Source organism: Myripristis murdjan, chromosome 13 (assembly GCF_902150065.1).
Source record: "Myripristis murdjan chromosome 13, fMyrMur1.1, whole genome shotgun sequence".
In the NCBI taxonomy this organism is placed as follows: Eukaryota; Metazoa; Chordata; class Actinopteri; order Holocentriformes; family Holocentridae; genus Myripristis; species Myripristis murdjan.
The window spans coordinates 12,498,534-12,514,248 of record NC_043992.1 but is presented as its reverse complement, the minus strand read 5'-3'; the positions used below and the strand labels follow the sequence as shown (position 1 = coordinate 12,514,248).

Here is a 15,715-nt window from a genome sequence, read left to right as displayed (position 1 = left end):
AGTAAAAATTAGTAAAATTTTCACCTGCTATTTGTGTCGAAATTGTGTGCTGTGAAAAAGGTCTATTGCCAAAATTCTTTACAAATATGTAGCATCTTTAAATGACCATTTTCCAAATAATGCAAACATTACAAGCAGTTACAGTTTTAGCATGGTGGAAAAATCAAATGGTTGAGGTAGATTTATTTGCAGGTTCTACAATGCACTATAAATTCAGTAGCTGTGGTTAGGGGCGAAACTTCATCATATTAAACGGGGATGACATTAAATGCAAAGCCAATGTCTGCCAGACATATCAGTCTAACGCTATCCTAAGGATCAGGCAGCTACAGTGGTGATCCCTACTAACTTAGCAGGGCCCTAACACTGACTCTGGATAAGAACCACGACTCTGAACAGCTTCAGAGGTTAAGACTACCACAAGCCCGTATCTGTGGCCTTCATATGACCAGCAGATAATCGCCCATGGCTTATGGATCAATAACCAGAGATGACATTCTACTGCCTACATATACATTTCAGGTCTGGAGAGAGGACATCAAAGTTGATAGCAGATGTCAAAGTGACTGGCGGTGTCCTAAGCTCTGCCTGTCCTCCTGACGGTTCACATGCTCTGGAGCGTGTTCATCCATTTGTCTGGTTTGGATTTTCAGTAACATGCTCCTCCAGCTTTTCTGGTTATGAGTGCTGATTAAGGAAGGGCTTTGGCATTTTACTATTACATAAATAACTTCTGCAATCTGTCTCTTGTTCAGGAGAGAAAAAGAGAGAGTTAGTGAGGGGAGGGGGAAAAATCCAACAGTTTAATTAACTAGGGCTTATCTAAATCCTCCTTTCTCTAAATTCCGCTGTGCTGAATAAAACGCTTTATTAGCTACTGCCACATAGTATGTTACAACACAAACACATGTATTTCCTGTTGTGTCTCTGTTATCAACCTGATATTTATTTCCTTTCTCAAACTTTCTTTCTCAAATCGTCTGACCTCTGATTGGTTAGTTTCTGGCTGAATAGGAAGTAGGACAAATCCTTTCTCTGGTCACCTCCAATTTTTTCCGTGACAACACTCGCCCCCATTGGAACGTGCCTGTCTGACTTTGTTGGACTCTGCTGAGTAATGCTATCGCTGGGCCCAAAAATAGCAGCTTTTCTTTTAATAATGTCTGCCTGTCAGCTCGCCATTGGCTGATTCACCAAGCTGCCCGGCTAACGTCATGATGATGAGACGTCGTGCCCAATCTGTCTCCATGGCAACGCTATTTTTACTTTTTGACAGAGGGACGGAGGCTAGAGGACATCATGACATCACAGTGACGGGGCTAAGCGTGGAGGAGGTGTGTGTGTGCCACGCTGTGTGGTGTGTGTGTGTGTCTGAGAGAGAAGGGGACAGAGAGGGAAGGAGGAACTGGCAGCAAATGACTTGTTGTGGCAGTTGTGACTTTCGAGTAGAATTTGACCAATATTTTTGGACTGAAGCTGGATATATAAAACCACAATCTTTGAATATTAAGGTTTCATGACAAAAAAATTTCTGATCGGACATCTGCTGTAAAAAATAATAAAAACACAATGACTAGCTGTGGTCAGGGAAGGACCGCCATCATATAGGAGATGAACAACACTGAAGGGTAGATATTTTGATCCAATAATGGATCAAACTATTTTCCTTTATAAAAGGATAGACTAAATAATATTACAATAAATCAATCAAACACCGGTTTGGACAGTGTGTAAAACACTGATCTAATGTCTTTACTAATTATTGTACATGTCTTTGTTGGTCTGTTGTGTTTCATTTATGACAGACACAGTGTAAAACCGAATTATAATCAAAACCTTTGAAGTCTTCATTCATAAAACAGTGTGTGAAACAGGATTGTGTGATGTATGTGTGTGATGAGAAGCAGCTGTGAAATCATTGGCTCAAGCTCTGGGATCTCTGGCTGTAGCATGACTAGAATGACGGCTAATTCCATTACACTAATTGCGCAGTGACTCTTCTATGAGATCTAGACACGAGACTCTAAACCAGTATATGCATGTGTGATAAAAAATGTGTGTTGAAAATTAAGGCTAGACCTGCTCAACATTTTCAGCATATACAATGGCAGAAAACAGAAATAGTAATAATCAACTGCAACATGATAAGTATCCAAGTTTTTATGTTCAAATGAATTCAAATAAGAGGACTGAGATGAGAGCAAAGCTGCTACATGTTTGGGCAATAACATGATGATTTAAAGAGAACACTGTGTGAGTGCTTTCATCACATGACTCTGGTACCACATGTTCTGAGGATAAAGTCTTACCAGAGGGTTCTTTCCTGTCAAAACCTTACCAACTGTATGAATAAATAATTAAAATACTCCATTTAACTTAAACAACAACAAGAACAACATTACATAACCAAAATGTTTTTGCAATCAAAGACATGCAGTAATGATTTTAACATCTGCTTTTATTTGATTGTTAAAACACTTAAACTTGGTCTTACAGTATATCATTATTATTTTGGCACTACTGGCGTTTCCATTAGCCAGCTAAGATAAACATGTTGATGATATGGTTTACTAGGATGTTTTTGGGCAAGGAAACCATGCCATGAAAATTTAATAGCAGTAAAGGTGGCCCCTCTACTGTGTTGTGTTCATTCTCTTTCTGATCTTCAGAAGCTCATGTCTCATATTAAGCCCCTTATCCAAAACCTCGGCTGTGACTCCCTGAGGGTCCACAATAGCTCTTGAAAATCTCAAAAATGACCACCTCCTGGAAGAAAAAACCTCACCAACTGTTGGAAGCTTAAGGTAAGGTCAGGCTAGGTCACTGTGACACAGATTAGCACAAGTCTGGTGAGGCCTCTGTAGTGTGAAGCAGTCCAACACTGAAGTCTCAGAGTGACACAACAGCCAGTGAGAGTTTAGATATAGGGGGAAGAAAAAGGAAATGAACTACAAGAAAAATCCCATTAAACAACAATGGCCATTGTTGTTTAATGACCATTGTTTTACACAGTTTATAACAGCTCCTCCTGATAAACTACTAAGCTTAAACAATTTCTTCCAGAGGAAAAAATGATCATGTAAAATACTATTACATTGTATCTGAATCAGTCCACATAAGCATGCAATTACACATTAAGTGAAATACTTCTCGAACCAAATTTGTTATCATCATTATTCTCGTGACGATGTAAAGATGAATCATTAGCATGTCATCTCCTGTTTTAATGCAAGCCACCCATTGTACTCCCGTTTAGGCTGGTTTAGTCTGAACTGCCCTAGTTGGCCAAGACTACAGTCTTATAGTCTGCCATCAGCTTGCTGAAAACCAACAGCACATGCAGAGCAGAGAGGAGCCACTAGTAGATCATTCATCATGGATCACTTATCAGCCACTGGATATTCAAAACAGCCTTCAAAGTCTATGATCCCTCTAGAGTCCAAACCCCCTAGGAGTATTAAACAACAATGGATGGATAATAAAGTGACAGTGGATGTGTTCTAATAATTAACTACCTCTTTGCCTTGTCTAACACACTCATAAACTAGTTAGTTACTCTGAACTATACACTTGTAGTTGATGAATTTTGCAATAAAATAAAAAGACTGGAGAGCAGAAGGATTACAGCAGATGTCACTGAAAACTAGAAAGGAGTGAGGAGTTTGAGAGGAGAGGAGAAGAGAAGAGAAGAGAAGAGAAGAGAAGAGAAGAGAAGAGAAGAGAAGAGAAGAGAAGAGAACAGAAGAGAAGAGAACAGAAGAGAAGAAGAGAAGAGAACAGAAGAGAACAGAAGAGAAGAGAACAGAAGAGAAGAGAAGAGAAGAGAAGAGAAGAGAAGGAACAAATAATACCCGACAGGTACAACATGAGGGAATATACACATACTCTTCATATTTCCATTTCATCCATGTGAGCACCCTGATACACACTGCACACAAAAGGAAAAGCCCAGGGGGAAAACTTCCTCACAAACACTTTATTTATAAATGTCAGAGGCGGCTCAGGCAACTGGGAAGCTACTTTTGAAATCCTGGTGGAGCTGCATTAAAAACAGTTCCACAGAACAGATTAAACTGGGCATACTTGCTAAGGCCTGGACTCAGAGAAGAGGAAATCTTCCTGTGGCATGTACTCAGTCTGGTGGAGGACATACTGTTCAACCACTGTGCTCAATTGATTCAAAGATCTGGAGGTCCTGGCCTGACGTAGGGAGGTGGGCATGGAAATAGAGGAAATTGGTCACAGCAAGGTGAGGAAGCTGGGAGAAATGAAAAATCAGAAATAAGGAAGACAGCGTTCTTGCACCTAACTATAGTGATATTAGGGATGTGTGCGATTAAAGATAAAGGCCCTGTGAGCAGACACAAATGACTATGAAACAAACCAGGGTTGGTAAATTTTGGCTGTGACTGTTAAGATATACTGCACTGCAAAGAACAACTTGATGGTGAAAAACAAATTGGAAGTGCTCATGCAAACCTGGCTTATGTCAAAAATGGCTTATGTGGTGAAAATCTTTCTTGGTTGGTTTTATTTGAAATGAATATAACATTTCCTACAGTTGATGACAAGTATTCCCTCACTGGTGAGGAATTGTAGAATTCAGTATGTTGGAGAAAATCATGTCAATTGCCAAAGTAGTATTTAGGGAAGAGCTCAACAGTACTTTTCAGTAATATGCTTGTATCTACCATCATTCCAATTTGGCGAGCCTATTCTGTATATACGCAAATGGCTGTTAAAATTCTGGAAATGGATTGTGAATTCTGGAATGTACCAATCACTGGGGCCTGTAGACAAAAAAAGTTTCTTTCCTGTATGAACTGAGCTGAAGTTAACATTAGATATCATCTTTCTAAGAACAGACTACTTCAGACAGCCTACTGTATAAGTGCTGCTGCAGCAGCACCTCAGTAATCTAAACCCTCTGGGGACTGGAGGCAGTTTAGGAAAATAACAAGCTCAAAGCACCAGTGAAGTATCCTAATAAAATCCCAGATGGAAGTTTATTCTGAAATATAAAATGATCTTGCAGGTAAAGTGGTTAGTTTGGAGTTGGAACTGAGTAATATGTGCTGTTGAGGGCCTACTGAGGGAAATCCTGCATAAAAATAATAACAAAACTTTTGCAGATTCTGATTAAAATATAGCATTAGAGTCAATACAGGTACAAGCAAAATTGAACATTGGCAGAGTTATGGGTTTTATAGATTCCTCATTAGTTTCTCCGTGCAACCCTGGGCTGATTACCCACAACACTGTATTTGTGTCATTCACTTGCACAACTTGGCAAAAGTGGTCATAAAAAACACTTCTTGGACATAAACGAATGCAAACATGGAATTAATATAGAAAACAAGTCCAGGTACCCACTTTTTGACAAAATTACGCAACTCTTTTCTTGTTATTTTCCGATTTGATTTGAAAAGTAGATCCAGTGGATAGCGTCTGCAGAAAACTTCCACATAATAGCCTTGCACCAGGAAGAAACGGTCTGATAGTATGTTCAAATCATTGTAATTGTGTGAAAAGACATGAGTACCGGAAGTTGTTGTTTTATGTACTGGCATAATCCACTTTCTTTGTGTTTGTTTGTATGCTACATTTTTTATTTTGGGAGCTGTTTTGCGGCACTACAGGAGTGAATGGAGTGATACAAATACATTGATTTGGATTATCTTAACAGAGCAACAAATCAGGATATTTCACTACGATGTGGATTCACACAAACACCCAGGGAACTACATCCTAACACTCTACCAAACTTCAGTTTTGTTTTAAGGGGTTCCATTAGACAGCCATTGTGGTACTAATCAGTTCTACATTGAATATTTTATTAATCAAACTGCATATCAGTCAGTTTGCAGGTGGATGATAGTTGATGGCAAATATCACCTTAATATATATAAATATATATATAAATATATAAAGAAATTATATCCACGTTCCATGTTTTTGAAAAGAATCAATTTAATAACACAAGCATTACAAGACATCCAACAAGTGTCTGCTAGCCTGATCATTCAATATCATGCCACCCAACAGCTAAGCAATAACAATAAATGCCACTTTTACCCCACACTCCTCTCCCTGTGTGTCGAGCGCAGTACACTGAACGTCACACTATCAGCCACAGGATGCCTAGGTCCACCTGGCAGCTGCAGAATGCAGAATACTGATTGGCTGGCAAGCCAATGTGAGAGAGAGAGCAGGAGAACAGTTTGTCCTGACCTTCTCTCTCGCTCTCTCTTTCTATTTGGCAGATTGTCATAAACAGTCTCTCTCTCTCTCCCTCTCTGTAGGAGCTACCACTTCTGCCACTGTCAAGCTCTCTCTCCCATGTGAACAGAAGTGACATATTCGTTCACACATAGGTGCACGCACGCGCATGCGCACACACACACACACACACACACACACACACACACACACACACACACACATACACACACACACACACACACACACACACACACACACAATGTTGGCAAGAACACTTGACAGGGACATACAATCTATTTATTTCTCCCCCTAAAAAAAACACACAGCGATGAGATCAGTCAACAGTGCTTGTTGTGAGAGTGTCAGGTGAAGCGAAGTCACAGCTCATCTCTCTCTCACACACTCTCACACACAAGCACACAGTCCTCTTACTGAGAAGAATGGCTGTCCTTCTGAGAAATATAAATAAATATAGCCTATGATGTGCAGATTGGCCCCTTCATCAAGTTTCATTAGATTCAAGACTGTGAGAAGACACTCTTCAGGGACTGGGTAAACCCACTGGGAGTATCCAGCTAAACCCCAATGCTGTTTAGATAACAACTAGCAAGAACTGGATGATACAGCAAGACTTGGGATTCTTATGTAACAGCACTGTTCTTTTTCACACCATCTAAAGTTCATTGTCATACATGTATTTGAGTCAGAAGAAAAAGACTCACACCCACAATGGCAGCAAACTCTGCTGCAGGAAACGCAACCTTTAACCTCACAGCTGTCAGCACTGGTAGGCCACTCGCCTGCTGTGCAAAAACATGTGCATGTGCATGTGCACGCGTTATCATGTAAATTCATGCAAAGCTCTATGCACACTTGCACAGACACTCCTCTCACACAAATTCATGCAAACAGACACAAAGAACACCAAAGCACGTTTCCCTGACATGCACGCCATGGTCAGGAGAGGAGAAAGCAGAGGAAGGAGGAGGAGGAGGGGGAGGGGGAGGGGGAGGAGAGGAGCAGGTGGAGAGTGATAGCAAAACATAGAGTGTGCCAAGTCGCCAGGCCTGGCCAACACTCAAGTGTATTCTAATGCGATTTCTCATTACATAACAGAAGCCGGCACACAGCTGCTCCAGTCCACTCTGTGGATGAGAAAGATGCGCGCACACACACACACACACACACACACACACACAGCAACAGGACTCTGGTGATCACCACAGTCACCGACCATACCTTTCTCTCTCAAAACATAAAGAACATAGGCTACAAGTAAAGCTTGTAAAATCTTGCTGCATGCAACCAACTCTGCCTGATTCTATTTTCGTCAAACTTGGAAGCTTTGTTTACCTACACAGGTGTGAGGACACCAGCGCCTGAAGCTTTCATATTTTTTGGCAAATGATGGGTGCTTTAAGTGTTTAAATGGCTAAATCAATTCTTTTTCATATTCACTCAGAAAAACAGCAAAACCAGTGATAAGATGATACGTAACCTGAAAATATTCTGTATGGTGTTTGACTTGATAATTATCATGGTCATTATCATATTAGGTACAGCTGGATCATATATTCTGATGTTTTCAGGTGATGTGTCATTCTGTTGCGTTCATTAGCACAAGGCTATTCATGTAAATAAGCAACAGCACCCTCTACAGTCACGATTTCAGTGGTCACGGATTTCAGTGTAACAGCTGAATAAAATCCTGGTGGGAACACTGAATCCTTGGCTTGATGTTCAGCCTGGATATCTGATCTGTTTATTCAGTCTAAAATCGCCTGCATAGCCGATTTCTGTAGAAGGAAATATTTGAATCTTGCTAACCGTTCACTAGCAACTGATGTGTCCAGCCACTGTGGCATAGTTTTCAGTCGGGCCTTGCCCCAACAATAGGCTATTTACAGTTAGCCCAGAGCTAGTTTTCTCCCTTAGTTTAGCTCATTTGAGACAATTTTAACAGGGATCCGATCAGGTGGAACTAGTTGATAAATTAAACTTTTGTCTGGAAACATCTCCCCCTCTCAGAAATGCCTTCAGTGCACAATGCTGCACCGCTGTGTTTTCAGTTTAAATTTATTTAAAGTAATGTTGATTGCAATGTCTGTAACTACCATCCATTTTCTGGTGTTAGCCAGTGTTGGCAAGAATGCTATGAGCTTTCTCAAGCTCTTGCACTGATTGCACCACTGACTGGCCCTAACAGTTTTTCAACCAAGACATCATGGTTGAATTGGACAACAACAGAGCATCACTGAATCACTCCAAACTTTTTTTTTTAATCTTAACTGAACACGCAATTCACGGGTCTGGAACCAAGCTACTGAATCCTCTTAATTTTGGGTGATTTTTGGACATGAAACTATGAAATTCAAAACAGACTGAAAAACAGGTGCAGAATCTGCAATACCAATCCAAAAATATTTACACTGGTATCACCTTCAAAAACTCATGTGGGTCTAACCCTAATCTAAATAGAGCACTGCCATCACTGGCCAACGATTTTTCTGTACATCATGTCCTCAGACCCACATGCACTGTGTGGATGTGGATATGGTCAAATGGAAACAGCCATGGGCAACATGCAGAGCCTAGATATTCCAGTGCGTACCGGTTTAAGAGCATGCGGATATGTCTTTATTCGCTTTCCTTATATGGGGCAATACATAACAGAGTAGTATGGTAAGAGCAACTGTTCCAGTGATTTAGTGTAGGAGAGGGATTAAATGGTGGTTATATAACTGGTGACCTGCGAGCGCAGGCCTACTGATCCTGGCACAGCTCAGTCCAGCGGCTTAACGGAGCGGCTTACCGCTGGAATGACTCACTGAAACGTTAAACTGACACCATCGGCCTTTTACGAACTACATTAGATTGTCACGGAAACGTAAATATGACACTAAATATACATCACAATGGGGGAAAAATGTATGTTACGGAAATGTATCGTAAGAAGTTGGTGTTACTCTATCTCTCTAAAGGTGAGACTTCACGCCAAGTTTCATTTAAAAATCTGTCAATTTAAGGTGATACTATTTTGCTCATCGCTTAACTCATACAGAGAACCTCACTGAACGCTGTTTAAACATTTAATGTTAACTGCGGATCTACTGATCGATTCGGCATAAAATGACCCACAAGCGGCACTTCATTGTAATTATCATGATTATTATTTTTTGTTTTACTTCTACTGGTGGTTCGCACTGCTCGCTAATACCCCGCATGGTGTTTTGATAGCAGAGGACAGGAAAAAAGACGCATTAATCATAAACGTATGCATTTTCATTTGAAAGCATACTGCCTCGTATATTAAATTAATGCCGCATTTACCAGCGTGAGCCAGTGATTCCGTAAACATCTTCAATCATTTCTTACAAGGTGTGCAGCTTAGTCAGTCAGCCGAGAATAATTAAACTGCCAGATTTTTAAATGGAGTGTGGTTTACCGTTCTCTCCAGAGCAAAGATAGTGCAACGGCACGGGCTCCGAACCTTACCTTTGCTTGGTTTATGAGCAGCCCTACGAAAGTTGACACCAGCACCGAGCCGGACATGCTGCCTTTCCTCCGCATCTCCTGCCTCAGAAACGGGAAAGCGGCGGCCGGTGGCTCCTCCGGTACGGTCACCGTGTAGGACTGTCGCATGCTCGGCATGTTGGCTGAGGAATAAGCCGGTTACCGATGCGAGTTACTCAGATGCCTGTGTTGATTTTCTGAGCGGCACTGTTTTTAACGCTGTGAAGCTTATCGCTGTTACAAGAGCCTCAATGAAATATAAAAGCGTTTGAATCTCAGTTGTTGATGTGTTCCACTCCCGTTGCCATTCATTCATCTAACGGTACCCACCATACAAATCAAAACGAGTATAAGACCTGTGGCGCTGTGTTTAACTTATTCTACATAATACCAAGCCTTATAATAAAGTCAAGATAACAGACGAATAAAACGACCTGTATCTGATTTCTGTATCATTCTATGTGGCTATAGGCAACGCGTGTATCTCGTTAATAATAGCGGAGGGCTGTGGACAGCAATAAATGGATATTGTCTTCCCATTCCGTTTTTTTTTTTTCACCGGGCTGAAGACCCGCCCCTCCTGGCTCGGTGAAGTCGGCCTACAACAAACGTCACCCACCGCCTCCAACCTTGTTCTTTACGTCAGACACGGTGTCCATCCATCCATCCACATTCTCTTGAGGATAATATGAGGGTTTAATGATGCACTCCACTTATCTCCGTCATGGCCACAAAAGAACACTAACCTAAATACTGACCAAGACTGCACGATACAATGAAATAGGTCGAAAAACTATAATATATGAGTCATATACTGACATTTCAGTATAGTTTAATACACTGCCCTAATTAGAGCCTGTCGCAATTCCAGTTTCACCGGATTGCAACATTTGAGCAGACAATCCTATTGTCCCTGAAAGACACAACTCAATACCAAATCAACAATTAAATTTCTCCATATTCTTCCATATCCACTTGTGCCAGCTAAACCCATTAGGAAAAAGGGCAGTAATGAGTGGTAACTACAAAATATAATTCAAGGTCAAAGTGATATATTTTAAAACTGGCACCAAAGTTTGGAGGTAACATTGGACCTGAATGCTCCCTTAATCAAAATTTTAGATATGGATTCAAAATAAAATTCTACCAGTTTTGCTCGATCTTTGCTCTCCATTATAATGACAAATTCTACAAGAATAAACTTGGACTCACTCAGGCTGGGGTGTGGCAAGTGTCTATCCTGTGATATCCAAATGTCAGCAATGACAGCAGTATATTTTACTTTTTGTTGAGGAAAGCTGATGCATTATTTTCTACTACTCAAGACAGGCTCCACAGTAATTTGCATGAAAAGTATTTCAAATAGAGGGGAATCAGAAATTTAATACCATGTATATTTTCATGATATAACCTGAGACCCAGTCTGTCACATCCTTCAATGATTTATAAGCAAACAAGAGAATAGTCATTGCTAGTTTAAGGGAGGTTTGAGCGCCAGATTTGGCATTAGAATTAGTGAAAATAACATTAGGCACTGAAAGAAAACAGCATCAATGGCAACAACTGAAACACAAGATGTCCTCTTGAGAAACAAACACAAAAAATCTTTGCAAAGTGTTCTCATCATGGTTACAACATGCTTATTCTTTCTCCAAATATATCAAGAACATTGCTACAGCTTTTGGATATAACATTTGGAAAACACATGGGTGTTACATCAGTGTTTTTCAAGTTAATCATCTTGGTCAGGTGATACCAATAACATCCCAAAGTGAAATGTGCATGCAAACAAAAGTGTGATTCAATTTGACTGAGCACAGCAGCACATGGCAATGTACTGTGGCATGTTCCATTTTAGTAGATGAGGATTATATTTCAACACCATGGATAGTCCGAAATAGAGCAGCTGTTTGCCAAGGGAAGGGATTGTTGAGGAAATATTAGGCCTAGCATGCTGTTGCACTGCTGGTGGTTACACAAGGTTGCTGATTGTAAACACCTAAAAGACTGATGAGGGGCTTGATGACAGACAGTCTGAGGAAGGACCCTTCTTCCTCATTTAAAAATAAAAAAAAAGTTTTTAAAAGTGTTGCAGCCCCCTTTCTCCAGTAAAGCCATGAATTTAATTTAATTTTACCATGAGTTTAATCACTGATGAAACATTAGCCATCACTCTCGTTCTGTTGATGAGCCAAAAATGTCATATCTACTGAACGCTTTGTGCTATTGCAACCAAATTCGGTGTACATGTGTAGATGTCTAAGTGACTATGACATTTGGTGCCATTTGGCCAATATGTGGCGCTGTAGCAGCACCATAAGTTTAAGTAGCCCTAATTTACCGTATTAACCATTATTCTCATTCATCTGAATTTTTTCTGTGATTCTTCATTGTATAAAAGTTACATGATATTTGACAAGATGTCCTCATACTCCTTAGACATACACTTATTACCCGAGACAGAGAGAAAAAAATGGGTTTTAGAAAACAGATTGCAGAAGAATACAAAAAGAATAAGCATACAAAATTTCGAATGAATAGGGCAAATGCTTAATACTGTAAATAAGGGATATTTAAACTTATGATGCTTCTACAGCGCCACCTATTGGCTGAATGGCACCAAATTTGTCACTCTCAGTCAGAAATCATATCTATATATGTACACCAAATGTGGTTGCAAGAGCACAAAGAATTCAGGAGATAAGACATTTTTTTGTTGCTATGGCAACATTTTTTGTCAAGGTAGCATAAATCGACAGAACACCGGTACCACAGCTGCTGACCATGTCACTCAATATGCTTTTATTGTACAAAGTGAGGCTTATGTATGCTACACAACCTACTGTACTAAACAAGGCATTTGTGTGGGAGATGTTTCAGCTGAGTTGATGTGCGTGGGGGAAGAAGGGGGTGGTGGTGGTGCAACATGTCCTCAGCAGCAATCTTTTGACCCCGGCTCAAGCATGTGTACACAACAAATAGCCAAGGAACGCATTCCATCAGCAGGCTGAGCATGTGTACGTATGTGTGTGTGTATGTGTGTGTGTGTGTCTGACTCTCTGAATCCTTGAGGTGGAAAACTACAAAGTAAGAAAGAGCAGAGTAGCTGTTGTATTCTGACACAAAGAGTGGAGCAGTACTCTAGTATAAAAAATAGGGCAAAAGCACTCTCCAAGCCATGTTATCTAGGAGATGTCAGAGACTACAAATACCTAGGGATAGATTAAAATAGACACATTAGGCTGGCAATCTCTTCAGTTAAAAGGTTAAATTTCAATAGTTTTTTGGTGGATGTTGGTTTAATCAAACAACACATTATCAGTCCTACACCTTTAACTTACATTAATTCCTGAATGGGACTTAAAGATTCCTCTGCTTCTAATATCAGCGTTACATGCTTTGCTGACACTATCTCAGTCAAGAAACAATATGTGTGAGAACCACTGTTCCAGTTCTGTACCTTGCGCTGCATATCAGATACATTCTGCAGATAGCTACAGTGAACAGTCTGTGAAGAGTTTTTCAAAACATTCCTTCATATTCATCTACTGGCTTTCTTTTTGAACATGATGCCTATGTGTTCCTCTCTGTCTGTGTGTCAGAATTAGACAGGGATGCACCAACATGTTTCCACTGCCAACACTGATTCTTGGTTCTAAATCTTATGGGTGCACTCACACTGAGTCTGACTGCAGTGACTTATTTGAACTCTGGAGTGTTTTCTCCTTCAGTTTGGTTCATTTGGGCAACTGAGTGCAAGGGGATTCAAACTCTACTGGCACCAAATCCCTGCACCCAAATGCCTGAAAATGTGGGTCTTGGTTCTAATCTAAGCAAAGTGCTATGTGGTTGAAGTGAGAACATAATCCAAACCAGCAACAGGAAATGACCCCCCAAAATACCAAAATCTCTAACCCAGCAGATGATGGTTACACTACTTGAGAGTCCATGTGACTTTGCTAATAAGCTTGTTTAAATAATAACAACAATAATAATAATAATAATAATAATAGTAATAAATAATAATAATCAGGCAGCAAGAGCCTACATTTACCAAATACAAAAAGGCAACAAACCTTTCCACTATCATTCAGACCAAAGATTCCTGTACTGATGGTTTAATCAAATCCTAAGCATTCTCTGATATAGAGCACCACTCCACTCCATTAATTCAATGAAAAAGTAACAAACTAAGGAAGCACTGACATCCTTCTATGTGTAAAAAGAATACTGAGTCATCTTGCTTTGATTTGAGGTCAAGATCCAAATATCACAACTAATGCATACTCCTGGACATCAGTTTTGAAAAATATGAAGGTAAACTAGTTGCCATGAATGATATGCCATATGGTGACCCATAGAATAATATAGTCCCACAATAACAACTTTATAGAGCTGAACTACTCAAGTAGTGGCCCTTATTTTTCAACGAACACAGCACAGCTCCAACTCATACCAGACAGATTTTTTCTAATCAAACCATAAGCTGTCTGACCAAGGTGGCAAACGGAGAGTCAGGCAGTCTCAAAATATTGTTGACTCAACACAAGTCTAGACACAAAGCAGGAACAGAATCACTAGAGGCAAACTCAAGGCAAATTTCATCAGCTGTGACACTGTGGCATTGTTGAAATGGCCATAACAGGAACATGGGCTGATATTTTTTAAAGTGTGAGGGAAAGTTCGAGAAAGTCTGAAAATAGATTGGCCCAAATTTAGAACAATGTAACACTTTGCAAAACCCCCAGTTTATAACACATTTGCAGCACCTGCAAAAAGCTTGATAATAACATTTACCATGGCACAGTTGTAAATAGAGTTTAACCAATATGAGTTTTTGAAGATTTTTAAAAATACAGATGCTTTTGGACAGTGTGCGAAATAAGGGGGAGCAAAGGGGAGCTCGGCTCCCCTAGTAGTGACATGAGCTTCCCTGGCTGGAAACATTGTGAAATTTTGGGGGAGCCGTGCCTGCTCGGTGCCGGCTAGCACCGCACGGAGTGCGTGGCCACCAGGTCAGGTCTGCCGGATCTGGTTGATTATTATTATCATTTGATTATAGATTGTGCAACGCTGCGATTCGCAGTTACGTTACAATTTTGCAGAAGCAGGAGGATGGCATGATTTACGCCCCCCCCCCACCCCCCCCACCCCCATTTGAATATTCGGCATTACACATGGCATAAGATTAACATGACCACCCAGCAGCTGCTATTTTTGTGCTGTAAGCTATTAAGAAACCACCAGGATGGTGTTTACTTGGCCAAAGCTATTTCAAGACACTCTGCCATAATTACAAACTTTACAACCTGACATTACAATGACAAGGGGAAAGCTAGGTTTCATTTTCTAAGTCATCCTGTAGCAGTGATACAACCACTGATTACACTTACATATGGATCAGCTGTCAGCTTCACTGGTGGACTGGCAAAAATAGATCAGACAACAAATCACCACTTGTTTGAGATTCTACATATTAAGACTGGAATGCAAGTGAGAAGAATATGTGGTTTGTATAAATAAGTGAACGCTTGTGTAACATCTTTGGCTGTGACACAGCACTGTGGAGTCAGCTCTCGATCACGGATCAAGCTTGAGCTGAAACACCCCCACGGGACTGTGTTCAATATAATTTTGGCAGGAGAATGGGGAGGTGATGGTGATATAATTTTGGGGAGATGGTAGGAGGCAAGAGATGAGCAAAATTCAGGTGAAGAGACATTTAGCTGTTGGTCCACCAAGCGAGAAGTGATTAGAGAGCTGGAGTTTGGGTTAAAAATGGGTTTGGAAAGCTGTGTGTAACAGAGGTATCATGCTGGAGGGGATCCATGTAAAACGAGATTCTGTCCTTTCAATTTTGAAGTCCATGAAAACAAAAGGCAACTGTACTGTATTGCCTAAGGCTAACAAAGGATGAAAGATGGGAAGTGGTCATAGGAGCTGTCATTCTGACTTTCATCAGTCATGAGCTCATTCCTGA

The 15,715-nt window shown here is 40.4% G+C and overlaps 1 protein-coding gene across 5 annotated transcripts in view; it reads right to left on the bottom strand.

Annotated features, from left to right (window-relative positions):
• usp2a (ubiquitin specific peptidase 2a) overlaps positions 1 to 15,715 on the bottom strand; it is a 48,833-nt gene that overhangs the window by 14,457 nt on the left and 18,661 nt on the right. The window contains exon 1 of one of the 5 annotated variants that reach the window (XM_030067223.1): positions 9,718 to 10,297. The exons of 3 other annotated variants lie outside the window; for them this stretch is intronic. In XM_030067223.1, the coding sequence (XP_029923083.1) occupies positions 9,718 to 9,873 (156 nt within the window). In that variant the 5' untranslated portion in view covers positions 9,874 to 10,297. Of the gene's footprint in view, positions 1 to 9,717; positions 10,298 to 15,715 lie in introns of those variants that run through there. One more of the 5 variants, XM_030067222.1, reaches the window with a different exon arrangement.